General features: G+C 47.8%; 2 protein-coding genes across 2 annotated transcripts; both read right to left on the bottom strand.

Moving 5' to 3' along the window:
- Window positions 1-2400: 2400 nt before the first annotated feature.
- On the bottom strand, window positions 2401-7778 carry LOC128788516 (uncharacterized). The gene is made up of 9 exons (XM_053943582.1): window positions 7743-7778; window positions 7347-7496; window positions 6154-6263; window positions 5174-5259; window positions 5031-5089; window positions 4794-4929; window positions 4385-4491; window positions 3710-3851; window positions 2401-3079 (listed from the first exon to the last, which is right to left on the bottom strand). The coding sequence occupies exons 1-8, from the start codon at window positions 7776-7778 to the stop codon at window positions 3801-3803; spliced, it is 735 nt and encodes a 244-aa protein (XP_053799557.1). The 3' UTR covers window positions 2401-3079; window positions 3710-3800.
- A 7497-nt stretch (window positions 7779-15275) lies between these two features.
- LOC128788515 (uncharacterized) lies at window positions 15276-20652 on the bottom strand. The gene is made up of 9 exons (XM_053943579.1): window positions 20592-20652; window positions 20222-20370; window positions 19029-19138; window positions 18049-18134; window positions 17906-17964; window positions 17669-17804; window positions 17260-17366; window positions 16585-16726; window positions 15276-15954 (listed from the first exon to the last, which is right to left on the bottom strand). Exons 1-8 carry the CDS (start codon window positions 20650-20652, stop codon window positions 16676-16678), a joined length of 759 nt encoding a protein of 252 aa, XP_053799554.1. The 3' UTR covers window positions 15276-15954; window positions 16585-16675.

Genomic DNA, 20652 nt, shown 5'->3' with positions numbered 1-20652 from the left:
CGAAAAGGGAGAGAAAGGGGTCGGCTTTGGGGAGAGCGGGAAATGGGGGAAAGAGAGAAAGAAGAGGAATACAGGGAGGAAGAAGGAGGGGTAGAGAGCGGGACAGGACGGGGAGCCTCAGAGAGCCCCGACTCCACCCGAGCCCGCCCCGGCGGCCCGCCCTGCTCGGGATGCTGCGCTCGGCGGAGCTCGGCTCGGTTCGGCCCCGCTCGGCTCCTCCCCTACACTCGGGCTGTTCTCCGCTAGACTCGGCTGGATCGCCTCTTCGGCGCAGCTCGGCTCGGCTCAACTCGGAGCCGCTCGCTCCGTTCGCCTCCATTCGCCTCGGCTCGGCTCCATTCACCTCCGCTCGGCTCCGCTCGGCTCCGCTCGACTCGGCTCCGCTCGGCTCCGCTCGACTCCGCTCGGCTCCCCGCGGCAGCGCGCCTCCCGCGCACGCGCACAGCTCGCCGCTCTCCTGCCGCCGAGCCCCGCGCCCGGCCCGGCCGGCGCACGGAAACCCCCGCGCCACATTAGACCCAGCAGTTTCTGCGCTAAACCCTTTCTGTCCTAGAAGGAGATAACTTCTCTACCTCCTTCGTCTCCTCACTTTTCTTCTTTGATTTCAAAATCAGAGTTACAAAAACCTACTCACAACTACAAGATTTAGTAAGTAGCCAATAATGTAGTCCCGTCAATTTCATAACCTACAGAACATGTTATACTTATGTTTCCACAATTAAAAAAAAAAAAAAAAAAATCACACAAGAGTCCTACTCACTGTGTCAAGCCTTATTTAAAACACACCAAAGAAAAAAAAAACCAAAAAAAACCCAACCCCGAAAGAAATAGTTCCACAACCAAAACAGAACAAACAAGTAACACTAACTAAAACCCCACGTCCAAATACGCTCTGTTTATCAGTCACCAACCCGAAAAATCTCTTTTCTACGTAGCTCGTTTGTATACCTCCTCACAACTAACCTTATCCTTTACAAACACTAAATGGCAAATCAAAAAACTTACACGTAACATAAACTCTTCAAATAACATTTATACACTCATACCCCAAATGACAGGTAAACCACCAAAAGTAAAATTACTCAAATCATTACAAACAAATACTTGTACAATATTTAGTTACAAAACAACCCCCAAACCACACCAAACCACAAAGAAGTTACCTCAAAACAGCAAACCTACAATTTAAAACAATTAACCCACTAAGACCAAACAGAACAATAATACATATAAAAAAAAAAAAAAAAAAAAAACACCAAAAAAAAAGAACACCCACCCAAAAATACCCAATCACTCCAACACAAATTTACTTCTCAGGATCAAAATCGTACAACCTTTTAACAACCTAATTCTATTAGTTCTACATCTCTTTTAACACCTAAAATAACTACAACTCACACTTGAAGCACATCAAATGAACTTACTTATTAACTAACCAAATCAAACAATAACACATGTATAACGTTAAATAAATTACTGCCAAATATGAACATCTTTAAACATACTACCTTACAAAATAAAACAACTGTTCATTTTTTATTATTCACACACAATCATAAATAGAAAACATTTTTAAAAATATATAAATTGATGAAATCACAAGAAATCAATTTACAAAAACATTACTAATTTTTTTTTTAAAAATTAATCAATCACACATAAAAAATAACTAAATAATATTTTCAAAAATTAAAACATCGCTGAATAACTTAAATCATTATTAAAAACTAAAATACTCATCTTATTAATAATTACTGCTTTTTATCTCCCCTACCGATTTAAATTTTTACATAGAACTCTACAAAAATCCTTAACAAGTAGATTTATAACTTACATTTTAAAACATATATAGATAAACATACTTAACAGGAGTGATCTACACACCAAACAAGTAAACTAACCAAAAAAACCCATAATAAAATACTAATATATTCATAACACAAAAACCCAAAATCATTAACATAAAAACCCGTACGAACACATGAAAATACCTACAGTAAAAAAAAGACGTACCTTAATGAACAATATTCACACCTTAATAATTCATTATAAACTCTTACCAATTAATGATTAACATGACTTGATACCAATAAAATACAAGAAAATGTTACTTTAGCCAATAAGCAGAATAAAATGTTATACCTAATAACTTAAAATCACACTTTATTAAAAATAGAAGACAGTAAAGCAACGTATCATAAAAACTCCCATTATTATCACTACACAGATATACAGAGATACGCATATATCTATATACAGGTAGATCATATACCCATCTCAACAGCAGCATCTGGGACCGATTCCTGTTTTCTCTCTTGTCTCCTAAATTTATTAGCCACAGAGGATGGAGTAAGGAAATCATTTTATTTATCACCTTGTTCTCCAGAAACCTGAAAAACAAAATGAAACAGAACAAAAAGAAAAAAAAGAAAAGAAAACCACATTTGAAAGGCAGATCCTCACCAGCAGCTGCTCCATCTCCTACGGGGGACCATATTCTAGGGCACTTTTGGTGCACTTGCCTGAACCTGTCAGGGCACTCTGTGCTTGCAGAAGAGATTTTTTTTGTCAGGGAGAGGCAAGGGGAGGAGAAGTAACGTTCTAGACAGCTCAAATCCATTACTGTGCCACTTCCTGTGCAGCAGGTCCTGTGACAGGATGGGAACTGAGGCTGCTTGAAATTTCAAAGCTAAAGACACCAGCACAAGGTGTCCTTTTGCTTTGTCAAGGAAGTGATTCCCAAATCACACAGCCCCCCCACCATCGTCCCTCCCACCACCACCTGAAAGCCTCTTGATTCTCTTCTCAAAAACACCAGGGACACCTCAGCGTTCAGCAAGTTCTGCCAGTGCAGCCCTCGGTGCCCCCGTCTCCAGGTCTGTCCCCCTTGCTTTCATCCTCAGCCACGTCATTCTTCAGCCGTGGACAGGAAATTGTCCCCATGTCTCCCGTACTTGGCTGGTTACCTTTTCTCTAAGCCGTGCAGGACCCACGAGAGGAGGCTGTGATCCTCTATCGGCTCATGGGCAGCTCTAGAGGTGACACGGGCAGCACTCTGTCGTATCTCCAGAATGCGACTCTGAAACAGAAAATGCAACTTGTTCTTTTACAGCCAAGATCTGATTATCTAACTTAAAATGAGCAATTTGGCTGGTACCCGATCAACTTCCAGCTAAAATGAACACCGCCTGTTCTCAGCAACTCCAGAGAAGGAAAGACATTCTCCCTTCAACGCTTCACACCACAGGTGCTGCTCTTACAAGAAGTATTCAGGTAGCAAGACAATTTTCTCTTTTTGTCCGAGGTTTTGATACCTGAAATCCTCAGGGTGGATGCTCCCAAACCCGAGAGCTCCCGGCAGGCGAGTTTCCCTCCTGCCGAAGCACTGTGCAGGTGACAAACGTGCTGGCTGGGGAAATAGAGACCCCAAAAAGAAAAGGCCCCGACTGCAGGAGCAAAACCACGGCACCCACGTGAGGCTCCACGACGGCAGGAACCGGTCCCAGTTTCAGGGGATAAGGATGGGACTGGTTTAGACACAACCTAAATTATTTCCCCCTCCACACATCCACAAAACCAACAAGGAACAGATTTTCAAGAGGACCAAGGCAGAATCAGCTGCTCCTTTCTGCTTTGTACTTGAGATCTTGAGGCCATACAAGCTTTTGTGGTTTGGGGTATTTGGGAACTGTTCTTTTTCAATTCTTACCTGGGAGCCCTGGTCACACAAAGGACTGCTGAGAAAGGAAAGAATGACCCGGAAAATCCTCTGGTAGACATAGAGCTCACAGCAATGTTTGTCACGCAGCCCTTCCCCAAGAAATCTGAGGATCCACTCGTGCTGTTTTGTACTGGAAGCCATAAAGAAAAATACCACCGTCAGACATTCAGACATTTCCAAAGGATACATGCTCCTAAGAGCACAAAACCCCGGTTCCCTCCGAGTGCCAGCTCAGGAATTACCACAGCTTCTTCTGGACTTCTCAATTTTCCATTCCTATCAAATTTAATCGCTAACATCCATTGGGAACAGTCAGTCTGCAGCCCAAACATGCAGTGGAAATGGAATTTTAGAAGTTGCTGTTTCTAAAATACTTCAGTTGAACTCCAAGTTACTCACCTAAACTCAAAGAGGAATTGTAGCTAGCCGGGGCAGAACATTCTTTTCTTGTGCTCACAGAGCATACGCAGCACAACTCCTTGTGCGCTAGTATTAAGAAGACAACAAAAACCCCACAGAAATAACATTTTGAATTCCTACATGAAACATAAGAAAGACGCTTCTAATTAACTACCCGTGGGAGAATGAGGTTTCATTGTATTTTTGCGGCTGTTTCTAATACATTTCTGAAGAATTACTGGGTACCTAAAGTGGGACTCTTACCTCAAAATCAAAACTGTAGAAAAGCTGGAGAAAACCTGGTACCTTCCTCAGGTCCAAATACCGGTGTGACAGAAGGAATCTCTTTACCCTTATGTACACGTGCTCCTCTGTAAAGAGAAAAGGTTGGCATGGTGGAGGAGGACAGCGCTCCCAATCCACAAGCACGGACGACAATTCCTGGAAGCTGCAGTCAGTGAGCGTGCAGCGCTCCGAGCTGGGAGAACAGCCCGGCAACTGCAGAAGGCCTTTGCTCTGAGGCGCATTCCCATTGCTGCCCACCCTCCCCTTCTCTTGCCCAGGAGGAAAAGCTCAGGCAAGAGCGCACGAGCACAGAGCAGGTGAGGGGATCGACACTCCCCAGGGCTCTGTTTTTCACCCCAGCAGTGACACACGCAGCACATCCCAGTACCTGGCTTCAGGATCTGCTGTGCCACACGAGCAGCGCAGAGGGTGAGGGAGAAGGCGAACATGAGGCTTGGCTGCCTGATTCCGTTCTGCACGGCATCCAAGAGATACGGCAACGGCAAGGGCCCAGGGAGAGAAGCCTGAAGCACAGCCCAAATGAACACAGCGGGAGCAGGAAGACATCGATCAGCTTCCGGGACATTTCACGGGTCACACAGGTAAGAGCCCCAATTCAGCAAACCTGAGGCTTTGGCGACGTCAGGATCAAAACACCCGGAAACCTGTGAGAAAGAAACCGAACTGCAGCCGGCTAAAAGCCGTCCCTGCCTCAAACTCCTTCAAACAACTTGCTCACGAGGAGGCAGGGATTGATTCAATACTCACCAGCCCATCTGGCCGAGGTCAGAGCTCTGTGCCCACCCAGGACACGGCAGCCAGCAGGGACCCTTCTCCCACTCTCCAGCACGGACCTGTGAAGCCAGGGAGAAGTTTACAGAACAGAAGCAGCCAGAAGATGCTCTCTACTTCCATACGCTCTCTGATCGATCACTCCCAAGGAAAGTCCCCACGGATCGGAAGCAACCACCTCTCATTTCTCCTCCGCAATCATCACTGCCTTGCCTTTCTGTGCGTTTCCTCCCGTGCCCGTCCCCAGAGCACCTTTAGTCCATCTTTTGTTCCCAACCGCAGCTCTCCAGCACAAATGCCACTCCTCACACACACAAAGCAAACGGTCATCTGCTTCAGCTTTTGGCTTAGAAAGTAAAAACCTCAGCGCGTCCGGCTACGTGATTAAAACACAGAGACGCACGGGTGGACATAGATGGAAAGCTTTTCAGGAGAGAAAAGAGCTGATTCGCTAGCACGCTTCCATACAGCTTCAGAAAAATCAGAATCCATAGCAACTCCTAAGACCCCTGCTGAGGAACCCAGCCCTCCTGGGGACACCCAATGCAGCAGCTACGGGAAAAGCATGGGAAAAGCCAAACTCGGGGTGAAAAAAAGATGACATCAATACAGCAGCCTGTAAAAAGCCTTCACACAGCAACAGTGGGAACCAGTCCCATTTGCTCCGTCCCTGCTTTTTGGGATGACACAAACAGGAAATGAGAACACGTGAAACACAAGGCACACCTATAGGGTGTACCAGGTGCTCCTTTTGGCAGCGTGGATGACAAAGGTCTCTCTGCGCACTTACAGGCAGCCCGGTTGCAATCCATCCTTAGCCCAAGCCTTCCTCGCCTCCCATTCGCCAGCGCTCTGCTCTGGCCTTTGGAGCGCTGGCCCCGTCCTCCCGCAGCAGCACGGCACCGGAACACAGCGAGGCAAAGCGTGTGCCGGAGCCGCCCGTGCTGTCAGCGTACCTGTCAGCTGCCGGCGGTGGGCAACTCCGGCCCTGCGGGCAAGGGGGAGACGGCTCGGGCACCTCCAGCGGCTGCTCTGCCCCGATGCTTTCGCGTTCTCCTGCATTTCCCTGCAGCGGAGGGGGTCCGGGACGGGGGCGGATCGTGTCAGAGTGGAGACGGCGGGGAAGCACGGGGAGGCGGCGGGAACGCGGCGGGAACGCGGCGGGACGAGACAGCGACGCGGCGGGACGGGGACGGCTCGCTTGACCTTCCAAAGATGGCGGCAGGAGGGGCGGGGAAAGCCGGGGCCCCGCTCCGCCGCCTGCGCGCCGCCCCGGCGGCATTTTCCGGCACGCGGCCGCTTCCAGCGTCTAGACAGGGACGCGCGCGGGGATCGGGAAAGGGGAGTGCAGCCCTGTTCCGACGCCGCTCGCCCCCCGCCCGCCGCCCCCGGCCCGTGAGCGCTGCGACCGCGCCTCCGCCGCCCGCCGAAAGCGGCCCCGCCGGGCCGCCCTCGCCGCTGCCGTTCTTCTCAGTCATCGGGTCCCTTTGCTGTCCCGAATCTCCTTCACCCCTCCCCTCTATTTACAGACACCGCCCCGCTTGCCGCTCGCTCGCTCCCGCGCCTCGCCCTTCCCACGCTCGGCAGCCGTCCGTCCCCCCTCAGCCGGCACCCAGCGGCGAGGGGCAGGGCGCTGGCTGGGGGGGGCTGCAGTACCGCTCTCTGTCCACAAGGCGGCAGCACCGCCGCCGGCCACAGCCGGGGGCTGCCGCTCGCCCGGGGGGAAGGGAGGCAGAAAAGAGCAGGGGCGATCCCCTTGGAAAAATCCTGAAAAATAAATGGCCCAAAAACACCCGCACACAAACTAAAACACACTGCCTCTAACCCAATAAAACCCCTCCAAAATCCTTTTCTTTTAAACTCTCTAGAACTATCTTTCATATTTATACTTTTCACATTCCCATTTATCATGTATATTGATGCATGATGTTATTTCGATTCTATATTAAATATCTTCTTCCTATGACTTCTATTTATTTATATTTTATCTTTTTATATATCCAGATATATGAATATACATTTCTATATTTCTATTGCAAAAATAGTTCTGTTCTTTAAAATAAAAGCCCTGCCTGTAAGCAAATTCTAGCTCTATGATATTAATATTAACGATCTCTTATTTAAAAGAAAAATGCTGCCTGAAACCCACCCGCCCGCGGCGCAAGTGCGGCAACAGCCCGTGTCCGCAGTACTGGCAAGGCCGCGGGAAATCCCGGCGGGGCGGCCCCTGCGTGGCGCGCGGGCAGTGCAGCACGCGGACCACGATTTTCCCGCGCTTTTTTTTTTTTTTTTTTTTTTCCTATCCGCCATATTGAGAAGGTCAAGAGTGTCCCGGCCGCCGCGACACTTTCAAGATGGCGGCCGCGTGAGGCCCTCGGAAGGGAGAGGCGTTTTTGCCGATGCCTGTCGGCGCCCGCTCAAAACCTGACCGCCCGCGCAGCCGCTGAGCTCACAGTCCGTGGCCACGACACGGGAAAAAGCGAAAAAAAATCCCGCGGGGCGGCGCCGGCGTCAGGGTACCGTGCAGGCAGTGCAGTAGACAGACCGAGGTCCTCCTTTTTCCCGCCTTTTTTGCCGCCATATTGGGAAGGTCAAGCGAGTCCGCGACAACCCACTCCCAAGGTGGCGGCCGCGGGAGGACCTCGGGCGAGGGCTGCAGTACTGCACTCTGGCCACAAGGCGGCGGCACTGCCGCCCGCCCTGGGGCTGCAGGCGGGGAAGGCGCGCAAAGAAGAACAGGCGCGACCCCCTTCAAAACATCCTCTGCAATAAATGCCCCTAAACATCCCGCACGAAACCGAAAAACACCGACAAAAAAAAAAAAAAAAAAACAAAAAAACCTGCCTCTAACCCAATAAGAACCAAAATAAAAAATCTTTTCTTTTAAGCTATATTTCAATCTATATTATTTTTATATTTTTTATATTTATATTCACATTTTGATTTAAAATGTATACTGATGTATAATGATAATTTGATAACTTCTTACATTCATTCATATTACTTAAAGTTTATTTTATTTTCTATTTTTATGCATGTCTTAATATATTGATTACATATTTCTATATTTAGATTGATATTTCTAAAAGGTTTATGTTGTTTATAATAAAACCCCTGCCTCTACCCAAGTCAAAACCTAAAAAAAAAACCCTTTCTTCTAAACTGTGTTTAAATTTATCTATGTTTTTCGCATTTCTATTGAAATTTGCATTGTAAATGTAGATTGATGGATGGTGTTATTTATATTCTATATCTTCCTATTACTTATTTTTATTTACACTTTATATTTTTTATCTATCTTTATACATTGATTATCTATTTCTATTTTTAGAATTATATCAAAATAAAATGTATATTCATATTTTTTAAAATAAAAACCCTGCCTCTAACCAAATAAAAACCAAAGAAGCCCTTTCTAATTTATTTTATTTCTATTTTTAATTTTTATAATAAAAGCCCTGCCTACTACCAAATAGAAAATTTTTAAAAACCCCTTTATTTTAAACTATATTTGAGTATTTTTCTATTTATGCTTTTGATATTTACATTTATAGTTTCTTACATATTATATTACAGTATATTGATGTACTATATTTAGATATATAAAATATATGACATGTCATGTGGTATAATAAGACATATACAGTATCATATCCATTATGTATTGTATCAATTTCTATGATTTTGGATTTTATATCTATCTACATATATTAATTATACATTTCTAGATTGATATTTTCTATGGATTTGATTTATATGTATAATCTATGTTCAGATGTACTTATATAAACGTACTCTAAAATACTCTATAGAGTATAAAATACTCTATATCAAACATTAGAACATCTTACGGTGATAGATAATATTATTTATGTTACATGTTCTATTTATATGTATTCTATTTATATTTAAAATGGAAATTTTATAGTCCCATTTTTATATTTCTAGATTTGTTTTCTTACATTATAGTTATAGTTATAATTTTGCATTTAAGATCCAATACCTAAAACTAAAATGCCAATACAAACAGCAACAAATTCCCACCCATACCGTCCAAAAATATTAGAATGGCTCCACCAGCCAACCAACTACCAGCAAAAAAAACCCACACTACACTCTTTTCACTAACAATTCTTATCACATCACAAAAATTAAACAAAAATGAAAAAAAAACCCTATACAATCCCACACAGCAAATCACAAAAACCACTAAAAAGAAAAAAAAAAAAATCCAACTAACTTACTAAACTCCAAACCCTACAACAGACCCTGAACGTTACTAAAAAAAAAAAAAAAACCAAAAAAAAAAACTCTACCTCAACACTAACTCATAAAGAGAACCCAATACGCTATAAAATAAACTTAAAAAACCACCAAACCAATTACCGATATAAAAAAATCTAAACCACTAAGAAACAAAAAAATCACCACCCAAATAAAATAACTACCAAAAAAAATCCACCATATAAACAACCATGTTCCCAAAAATAAAACGAATAAAAACCAGCAACCAAATACATCAAACTACAAAAAAAAAAAAAAAAAAAAAAAAAAAAAAAAAAAAAAAAACTTCAATTAACAACAACAAAAAAATTATTCCTAACTCAATAAACCCATAATGCCTCAAACCATCATCAAAACTAAAATACCACCTGGAAATAAACACCAAGCCAAAAGATAAATGGAACCATAAACAATATCTCCCAGATTCTCTGCAACAACAAAACATACACGACAATCAAACATACCAAATGAATAAAACCTCTATAATACAATCAACAATAATGCAATGACCAATATTACAAAAACCTCACTAATTAACTACAGGACACTGCCTCAAACCCACCAAAACGAACACTACATACTCACGCTAATAAAAGCCACCACAATCCAATTAAAAACCTAACCGCTACTTCATGCCACGACCCATAAAAAACATTGTAAACCTTAAAATATAGAATTTTAAATTATCTTTTTATAATATAAAAATATTATTTAAAAACCCAACCAAAAAAATCAAAACAAACCAAATCAAAACCAAAAAAAATATCCAACAAATTCCACAAAAATGAAATCCAACAACAAAACTCAATCCAAATAAATCCTTGCCATCAGCACCTGAACCAAGAACCATAACATTCAAGAAGTACACCATGTCCCTTAGCATACACCAAGCACGAACAAAAGAAAACGATACAATCAATTCCTAAGAACCACCTCCAAAGCGCTACACCAAGGACCTTCGGAAAATGAAAAGCCGCGCTGCCGGCACCGGGCGGAGCGCGGCTCCCGGCAGGAAAAGCGGCTCCTGCGGCAGGCAGAGGCGGCGCCGCGCCGGGAGCCCCCCGCCCGCTCCCCCTGCCCGGCGGGGCCGGCACCGGGCCCAGGGGGCCCCGGCGGCGCCCGAGCCCCGCGCCCGGAGCGGACGGAGCGGCCGGCACCGGCCGGCACCGGCGCAGCGCCCGCGCCGCCTCTCCCGCCCGCCGGCCCGGCAAAGCTCCCCTCGGCTCCGCACGCCTCGCTCCGGCGCGGCTCCGGCAGTCCCGCGCCAGCCCGGCCGCGCCCAAGTCCCCTTCCACCTCGGCAGCTCCCCGGGCAACGCCAGCAGCTCCCGCGCCACAGCCTTGGCTGCCGGGCCAGGGGCACAAGAAGCGCCCTCCAATGCAGCGGCACAGCCCCATTCCAACCCTTCAAACGCTGCGAGAGCTGCAGCCTCCTTCAATTCAACCCCCGGAACTGACGCCACACTCAGGTGCTCGCCTCACTTCAACAAGGGCAAATAAATGTGTTCTCCCCTTCAGTTTCAGCCCCTGTAAGAGCAGAAAAGAAGGGCTTGTCCTCAAATGAAATGCCTCAAGTTGTGGCAATCTTTCAAACCAGAGGGTTTTGGGAAAGCTGCAAAAGGCAGGCCTCAGAAACAGCAGAACTGCGATTCGAGCTAAGCATAAGATTTGTCAGCAGAAAAATTATATAAGAAGTAGAGGTGAACTACAAATAGAACAATGGGCTGTGTATTGTCGATTCCCTGACACCCCTGGGATACCCCTAACATCCTGGAAAAGGCAGGTTTTCCTTCAATCAATACCCTCAAAACCACACGTGAAAGGGGATCCCCCACCAGTTCAGACACGGTCAATAATGGAAGACAAGTCGCTACCCTCAATTTGAATTTCTTTCCTACTCAAGATACTTTTTTTTCTTTTCTTTTTTTTTTTTTTTTTTTTTTTCTGGGAGCACCGGGGAGGGATTGGCAAGATGAAATTTAAAAGGGAAAGGAGAAATGTCCCCGCTACAAATGCACATGGGCTCACCTGTTTGGCTGCCGCTACCTGGCACAAAGGTTTGTCCCTCGGCACCTCCTCTGAGCAATGCTCCAGGTATCCAAGTGCGTATCCAGGTGATCCCCCAGACCCTGTCCGAAGCTGTCACCGTCCTTCCAAGGACAGCCCCAGGAGCCGCCCATAAACTCCTCTTCTCCAGCAGCTCCCTGTAAAATCAGCTGAGGCAAAGCCCCTAAAACAGCCGCCGGCAGGAGCCGGCCCCTCCTTATCCTCACAGTTCACACCTGGGGCTGCTCTGGCTTTCTTTCCAAATGAATTTAGAGACAAATTCCTATTTTTACCAATACCTATAAAAACGAAGCACTTGACAGGATGTAGTATTCTACACACCCCCCTCGGGGGGACGGCACCCGGCATGACCCCCCTCATTCGCCACCCACCTGCTCCTCCGCCGCAGCGTGCCTCCCTCTCCTAGGGACCTTAGGGTGCCCCAAATGACACCAGAGCCCCGAGCCTTCACCCCTTTTTCCTGGCCCCCAAAGAAGGCACAGAACGAGTCTTAACTGCCCTGGACAGCAGCCCAGCACTTGCTTCCATCCCTTTCCACATGTACATCCCCCCGAAAGGGACTCTGCCGCAACAAGAAAAGGGGGCAGCCCCCAGAAGGGTCGAAGCTCCTGCCCAGCCTCGCTGTCACGGGCGAGGGGCAGAGAGAGGGAGCGGCAGAGACGGCGGGGACGCGGCACGGACGGCACGGCACAGAGCGGGGGCCGCTCTCAGCGCGATGCCGGCAAAGCCGCAGGTCCGGCGGGGCCGGGCGGGGTTTGACCGGCACGGGGGGATCCGCCGAGAGCCTCCGGCCCCGTGCGGAGACTCCCGCAAGGGCCCAGGGGCGCCGGGCTCCGGCCCTCTGGGCTTTATTCTCCGGCGCCCCCGGCCCCGCGGCTGCGGGGAAAGAAGGAACGGGGCGACGGGAAGAGAAGAGGGCTAGCAGGGCATGAGAAAGGGTAGGGAGGGAGGTCGGGCTGTGGAGGAAAGCGGGAGGGCAAGGGAAAGGCCGGGAGCGGGGAAGAGGGATGGTGCACAGAGGAGGGAGAGAAGAGGAATAGAACGGAGGAGCGGGATAGGGACAGAGCAGGAAGGAGTGGGGGGGGAGGGGGGTGCGGGGTGTCGGGTTTGCGAGGGAGAGGAGGGGAGGGTCTGCGGACAAAGAACAGGAATACGGGGAGGAGGAAGGAAGGATGGAGGGGGGGACGAGAGGGGAGGCCGAAAAGGGAGAGAAAGGGGTCGGCTTTGGGGAGAGCGGGAAATGGGGGAAAGAGAGAAAGAAGAGGAATACAGGGAGGAAGAAGGAGGGGTAGAGAGCGGGACAGGACGGGGAGCCTCAGAGAGCCCCGACTCCACCCGAGCCCGCCCCGGCGGCCCGCCCTGCTCGGGATGCTGCGCTCGGCGGAGCTCGGCTCGGTTCGGCCCCGCTCGGCTCCTCCCCTACACTCGGGCTGTTCTCCGCTAGACTCGGCTGGATCGCCTCTTCGGCGCAGCTCGGCTCGGCTCAACTCGGAGCCGCTCGCTCCGTTCGCCTCCATTCGCCTCGGCTCGGCTCCATTCACCTCCGCTCGGCTCCGCTCGACTCGGCTCCGCTCGGCTCCGCTCGGCTCCATTCACCTCCGCTCGGCTCCGCTCGGCTCCGCTCGACTCGGCTCCGCTCGGCTCCGCTCGACTCCGCTCGGCTCCCCGCGGCAGCGCGCCTCCCGCGCACGCGCACAGCTCGCCGCTCTCCTGCCGCCGAGCCCCGCGCCCGGCCCGGCCGGCGCACGGAAACCCCCGCGCCACATTAGACCCAGCAGTTTCTGCGCTAAACCCTTTCTGTCCTAGAAGGAGATAACTTCTCTACCTCCTTCGTCTCCTCACTTTTCTTCTTTGATTTCAAAATCAGAGTTACAAAAACCTACTCACAACTACAAGATTTAGTAAGTAGCCAATAATGTAGTCCCGTCAATTTCATAACCTACAGAACATGTTATACTTATGTTTCCACAATTAAAAAAAAAAAAAAAAAAATCACACAAGAGTCCTACTCACTGTGTCAAGCCTTATTTAAAACACACCAAAGAAAAAAAAAACCAAAAAAACCCAACCCCGAAAGAAATAGTTCCACAACCAAAACAGAACAAACAAGTAACACTAACTAAAACCCCACGTCCAAATACGCTCTGTTTATCAGTCACCAACCCGAAAAATCTCTTTTCTACGTAGCTCGTTTGTATACCTCCTCACAACTAACCTTATCCTTTACAAACACTAAATGGCAAATCAAAAAACTTACACGTAACATAAACTCTTCAAATAACATTTATACACTCATACCCCAAATGACAGGTAAACCACCAAAAGTAAAATTACTCAAATCATTACAAACAAATACTTGTACAATATTTAGTTACAAAACAACCCCCAAACCACACCAAACCACAAAGAAGTTACCTCAAAACAGCAAACCTACAATTTAAAACAATTAACCCACTAAGACCAAACATAACAATAATACATATAAAAAAAAAAAAAAACAAAAAACAAAACAAAAAAAAAAAAAAAAAAACAAAAAAAAACAAAAAAAAAAAAAAAAAAAAAAAAAAACAAACAAAAAAAAAAAACCAAAAAAAGAACACCCACCTAAAAATACCCAATCACTCCAACACAAATTTACTTCTCAGGATCAAAATCGTACAACCTTTTAACAACCTAATTCTATTAGTTCTACATCTCTTTTAACACCTAAAATAACTACAACTCACACTTGAAGCACATCAAATGAACTTACTTATTAACTAACCAAATCAAACAATAACACATGTATAACGTTAAATAAATTACTGCCAAATATGAACATCTTTAAACATACTACCTTACAAAATAAAACAACTGTTCATTTTTTATTATTCACACACAATCATAAATAGAAAACATTTTTAAAAATATATAAATTGATGAAATCACAAGAAATCAATTTACAAAAACATTACTAATTTTTTTTTTAAAAATTAATCAATCACACATAAAAAATAACTAAATAATATTTTCAAAAATTAAAACATCGCTGAATAACTTAAATCATTATTAAAAACTAAAATACTCATCTTATTAATAATTACTGCTTTTTATCTCCCCTACCGATTTAAATTTTTACATAGAACTCTACAAAAATCCTTAACAAGTAGATTTATAACTTACATTTTAAAACATATATAGATAAACATACTTAACAGGAGTGATCTACACACCAAACAAGTAAACTAACCAAAAAAACCCATAATAAAATACTAATATATTCATAACACAAAAACCCAAAATCATTAACATAAAAACCCGTACGAACACATGAAAATACCTACAGTAAAAAAAAGACGTACCTTAATGAACAATATTCACACCTTAATAATTCATTATAAACTCTTACCAATTAATGATTAACATGACTTGATACCAATAAAATACAAGAAAATGTTACTTTAGCCAATAAGCAGAATAAAATGTTATACCTAATAACTTAAAATCACACTTTATTAAAAATAGAAGACAGTAAAGCAACGTATCATAAAAACTCCCATTATTATCACTACACAGATATACAGAGATACGCATATATCTATATACAGGTAGATCATATACCCATCTCAACAGCAGCATCTGGGACCGATTCCTGTTTTCTCTCTTGTCTCCTAAATTTATTAGCCACAGAGGATGGAGTAAGGAAATCATTTTATTTATCACCTTGTTCTCCAGAAACCTGAAAAACAAAATGAAACAGAACAAAAAGAAAAAAAAGAAAAGAAAACCACATTTGAAAGGCAGATCCTCACCAGCAGCTGCTCCATCTCCTACGGGGGACCATATTCTAGGGCACTTTTGGTGCACTTGCCTGAACCTGTCAGGGCACTCTGTGCTTGCAGAAGAGATTTTTTTTGTCAGGGAGAGGCAAGGGGAGGAGAAGTAACGTTCTAGACAGCTCAAATCCATTACTGTGCCACTTCCTGTGCAGCAGGTCCTGTGACAGGATGGGAACTGAGGCTGCTTGAAATTTCAAAGCTAAAGACACCAGCACAAGGTGTCCTTTTGCTTTGTCAAGGAAGTGATTCCCAAATCACACAGCCCCCCCACCATCGTCCCTCCCACCACCACCTGAAAGCCTCTTGATTCTCTTCTCAAAAACACCAGGGACACCTCAGCGTTCAGCAAGTTCTGCCAGTGCAGCCCTCGGTGCCCCCGTCTCCAGGTCTGTCCCCCTTGCTTTCATCCTCAGCCACGTCATTCTTCAGCCGTGGACAGGAAATTGTCCCCATGTCTCCCGTACTTGGCTGGTTACCTTTTCTCTAAGCCGTGCAGGACCCACGAGAGGAGGCTGTGATCCTCTATCGGCTCATGGGCAGCTCTAGAGGTGACACGGGCAGCACTCTGTCGTATCTCCAGAATGCGACTCTGAAACAGAAAATGCAACTTGTTCTTTTACAGCCAAGATCTGATTATCTAACTTAAAATGAGCAATTTGGCTGGTACCCGATCAACTTCCAGCTAAAATGAACACCGCCTGTTCTCAGCAACTCCAGAGAAGGAAAGACATTCTCCCTTCAACGCTTCACACCACAGGTGCTGCTCTTACAAGAAGTATTCAGGTAGCAAGACAATTTTCTCTTTTTGTCCGAGGTTTTGATACCTGAAATCCTCAGGGTGGATGCTCCCAAACCCGAGAGCTCCCGGCAGGCGAGTTTCCCTCCTGCCGAAGCACTGTGCAGGTGACAAACGTGCTGGCTGGGGAAATAGAGACCCCAAAAAGAAAAGGCCCCGACTGCAGGAGCAAAACCACGGCACCCACGTGAGGCTCCACGACGGCAGGAACCGGTCCCAGTTTCAGGGGATAAGGATGGGACTGGTTTAGACACAACCTAAATTATTTCCCCCTCCACACATCCACAAAACCAACAAGGAACAGATTTTCAAGAGGACCAAGGCAGAATCAGCTGCTCCTTTCTGCTTTGTACTTGAGATCTTGAGGCCATACAAGCTTTTGTGGTTTGGGGTATTTGGGAACTGTTCTTTTTCAATTCTTACCTGGGAGCCCTGGTCACACAAAGGACTGCTGAGAAAGGAAAGAATGACCCGGAAAATCCTCTGGTAGACATAGAGCTCACAGCAATGTTTGTCACGCAGCCCTTCCCCAAGAAATCTGAGGATCCACTCGTGCTGTTTTGTACTGGAAGCCATAAAGAAAAATACCACCGTCAGACATTCAGACATTTCCAAAGGATACATGCTCCTAAGAGCACAAAACCCCGGTTCCCTCCGAGTGCCAGCTCAGGAATTACCACAGCTTCTTCTGGACTTCTCAATTTTCCATTCCTATCAAATTTAATCGCTAACATCCATTGGGAACAGTCAGTCTGCAGCCCAAACATGCAGTGGAAATGGAATTTTAGAAGTTGCTGTTTCTAAAATACTTCAGTTGAACTCCAAGTTACTCACCTAAACTCAAAGAGGAATTGTAGCTAGCCGGGGCAGAACATTCTTTTCTTGTGCTCACAGAGCATACGCAGCACAACTCCTTGTGCGCTAGTATTAAGAAGACAACAAAAACCCCACAGAAATAACATTTTGAATTCCTACATGAAACATAAGAAAGACGCTTCTAATTAACTACCCGTGGGAGAATGAGGTTTCATTGTATTTTTGCGGCTGTTTCTAATACATTTCTGAAGAATTACTGGGTACCTAAAGTGGGACTCTTACCTCAAAATCAAAACTGTAGAAAAGCTGGAGAAAACCTGGTACCTTCCTCAGGTCCAAATACCGGTGTGACAGAAGGAATCTCTTTACCCTTATGTACACGTGCTCCTCTGTAAAGAGAAAAGGTTGGCATGGTGGAGGAGGACAGCGCTCCCAATCCACAAGCACGGACGACAATTCCTGGAAGCTGCAGTCAGTGAGCGTGCAGCGCTCCGAGCTGGGAGAACAGCCCGGCAACTGCAGAAGGCCTTTGCTCTGAGGCGCATTCCCATTGCTGCCCACCCTCCCCTTCTCTTGCCCAGGAGGAAAAGCTCAGGCAAGAGCGCACGAGCACAGAGCAGGTGAGGGGATCGACACTCCCCAGGGCTCTGTTTTTCACCCCAGCAGTGACACACGCAGCACATCCCAGTACCTGGCTTCAGGATCTGCTGTGCCACACGAGCAGCGCAGAGGGTGAGGGAGAAGGCGAACATGAGGCTTGGCTGCCTGATTCCGTTCTGCACGGCATCCAAGAGATACGGCAACGGCAAGGGCCCAGGGAGAGAAGCCTGAAGCACAGCCCAAATGAACACAGCGGGAGCAGGAAGACATCGATCAGCTTCCGGGACATTTCACGGGTCACACAGGTAAGAGCCCCAATTCAGCAAACCTGAGGCTTTGGCGACGTCAGGATCAAAACACCCGGAAACCTGTGAGAAAGAAACCGAACTGCAGCCGGCTAAAAGCCGTCCCTGCCTCAAACTCCTTCAAACAACTTGCTCACGAGGAGGCAGGGATTGATTCAATACTCACCAGCCCATCTGGCCGAGGTCAGAGCTCTGTGCCCACCCAGGACACGGCAGCCAGCAGGGACCCTTCTCCCACTCTCCAGCACGGACCTGTGAAGCCAGGGAGAAGTTTACAGAACAGAAGCAGCCAGAAGATGCTCTCTACTTCCATACGCTCTCTGATCGATCACTCCCAAGGAAAGTCCCCACGGATCGGAAGCAACCACCTCTCATTTCTCCTCCGCAATCATCACTGCCTTGCCTTTCTGTGCGTTTCCTCCCGTGCCCGTCCCCAGAGCACCTTTAGTCCATCTTTTGTTCCCAACCGCAGCTCTCCAGCACAAATGCCACTCCTCACACACACAAAGCAAACGGTCATCTGCTTCAGCTTTTGGCTTAGAAAGTAAAAACCTCAGCGCGTCCGGCTACGTGATTAAAACACAGAGACGCACGGGTGGACATAGATGGAAAGCTTTTCAGGAGAGAAAAGAGCTGATTCGCTAGCACGCTTCCATACAGCTTCAGAAAAATCAGAATCCATAGCAACTCCTAAGACCCCTGCTGAGGAACCCAGCCCTCCTGGGGACACCCAATGCAGCAGCTACGGGAAAAGCATGGGAAAAGCCAAACTCGGGGTGAAAAAAAGATGACATCAATACAGCAGCCTGTAAAAAGCCTTCACACAGCAACAGTGGGAACCAGTCCCATTTGCTCCGTCCCTGCTTTTTGGGATGACACAAACAGGAAATGAGAACACGTGAAACACAAGGCACACCTATAGGGTGTACCAGGTGCTCCTTTTGGCAGCGTGGATGACAAAGGTCTCTCTGCGCACTTACAGGCAGCCCGGTTGCAATCCATCCTTAGCCCAAGCCTTCCTCGCCTCCCATTCGCCAGCGCTCTGCTCTGGCCTTTGGAGCGCTGGCCCCGTCCTCCCGCAGCAGCACGGCACCGGAACACAGCGAGGCAAAGCGTGTGCCGGAGCCGCCCGTGCTGTCAGCGTACCTGTCAGCTGCCGGCGGTGGGCAACTCCGGCCCTGCGGGCAAGGGGGAGACGGCTCGGGCACCTCCAGCGGCTGCTCTGCCCCGATGCTTTCGCGTTCTCCTGCATTTCCCTGCAGCGGAGGGGGTCCGGGACGGGGGCGGATCGTGTCAGAGTGGAGACGGCGGGGAAGCACGGGGAGGCGGCGGGAACGCGGCGGGAACGCGGCGGGACGAGACAGCGACGCGGCGGGACGGGGACGGCTCGCTTGACCTTCCAAAGATGGCGGCAGGAGGGGCGGGGAAAGCCGGGGCCCCGCTCCGCCGCCTGCGCGCCGCCCCGGCGGCATTTTCCGGCACGCGGCCGCTTCCAGCGTCTAGACAGGGACGCGCGCGGGGATCGGGAAAGGGGAGTGCAGCCCTGTTCCGACGCCGCTCGCCCCCCGCCCGCCGCCCCCGGCCCGTGAGCGCTGCGACCGCGCCTCCGCCGCCCGCCGAAAGCGGCCCCGCCGGGCCGCCCTCGCCGCTGCCGTTCTTCTCAGTCATCGGGTCCCTTTGCTGTCCCGAATCTCCTTCACCCCTCCCCTCTATTTACAGACACCGCCCCGCTTGCCGCTCGCTCGCTCCCGCGCCTCGCCCTTCCCACGCTCGGCAGCCGTCCGTCCCCCCTCAGCCGGCACCCAGCGGCGAGGGGCAGGGCGCTGGCTGGGGGGGGCTGCAGTACCGCTCTCTGTCCACAAGGCGGCAGCACCGCCGCCGGCCACAGCCGGGGGCTGCCGCTCGCCCGGGGGGAAGGGAGGCAGAAAAGAGCAGGGGCGATCCCCTTGGAAAAATCCTGAAAAATAAATGGCCCAAAAACACCCGCACACAAACTAAAACACACTGCCTCTAACCCAATAAAACCCCTCCAAAATCCTTTTCTTTTAAACTCTCTAGAACTATCTTTCATATTTATACTTTTCACATTCCCATTTATCATGTATATTGATGCATGATGTTATTTCGATTCTATATTAAATATCTTCTTCCTATGACTTCTATTTATTTATATTTTATCTTTTTATATATCCAGATATATGAATATACATTTCTATATTTCTATTGCAAAAATAGTTCTGTTCTTTAAAATAAAAGCCCTGCCTGTAAGCAAATTCTAGCTCTATGATATTAATATTAACGATCTCTTATTTAAAAGAAAAATGCTGCCTGAAACCCACCCGCCCGCGGCGCAAGTGCGGCAACAGCCCGTGTCCGCAGTACTGGCAAGGCCGCGGGAAATCCCGGCGGGGCGGCCCCTGCGTGGCGCGCGGGCAGTGCAGCACGCGGACCACGATTTTCCCGCGCTTTTTTTTTTTTTTTTTTTTTCCTATCCGCCATATTGAGAAGGTCAAGAGTGTCCCGGCCGCCGCGACACTTTCAAGATGGCGGCCGCGTGAGGCCCTCGGAAGGGAGAGGCGTTTTTGCCGATGCCTGTCGGCGCCCGCTCAAAACCTGACCGCCCGCGCAGCCGCTGAGCTCACAGTCCGTGGCCACGACACGGGAAAAAGCGAAAAAAAATCCCGCGGGGCGGCGCCGGCGTCAGGGTACCGTGCAGGCAGTGCAGTAGACAGACCGAGGTCCTCCTTTTTCCCGCCTTTTTTGCCGCCAT

This window comes from Vidua chalybeata, chromosome 5 (assembly GCF_026979565.1).
Source record: "Vidua chalybeata isolate OUT-0048 chromosome 5, bVidCha1 merged haplotype, whole genome shotgun sequence".
Taxonomy (NCBI): Eukaryota; Metazoa; Chordata; class Aves; order Passeriformes; family Viduidae; genus Vidua; species Vidua chalybeata.
The sequence above is the reverse complement of the archived record's forward strand: the minus strand, read 5'-3'. Positions and strand labels throughout refer to the sequence as shown.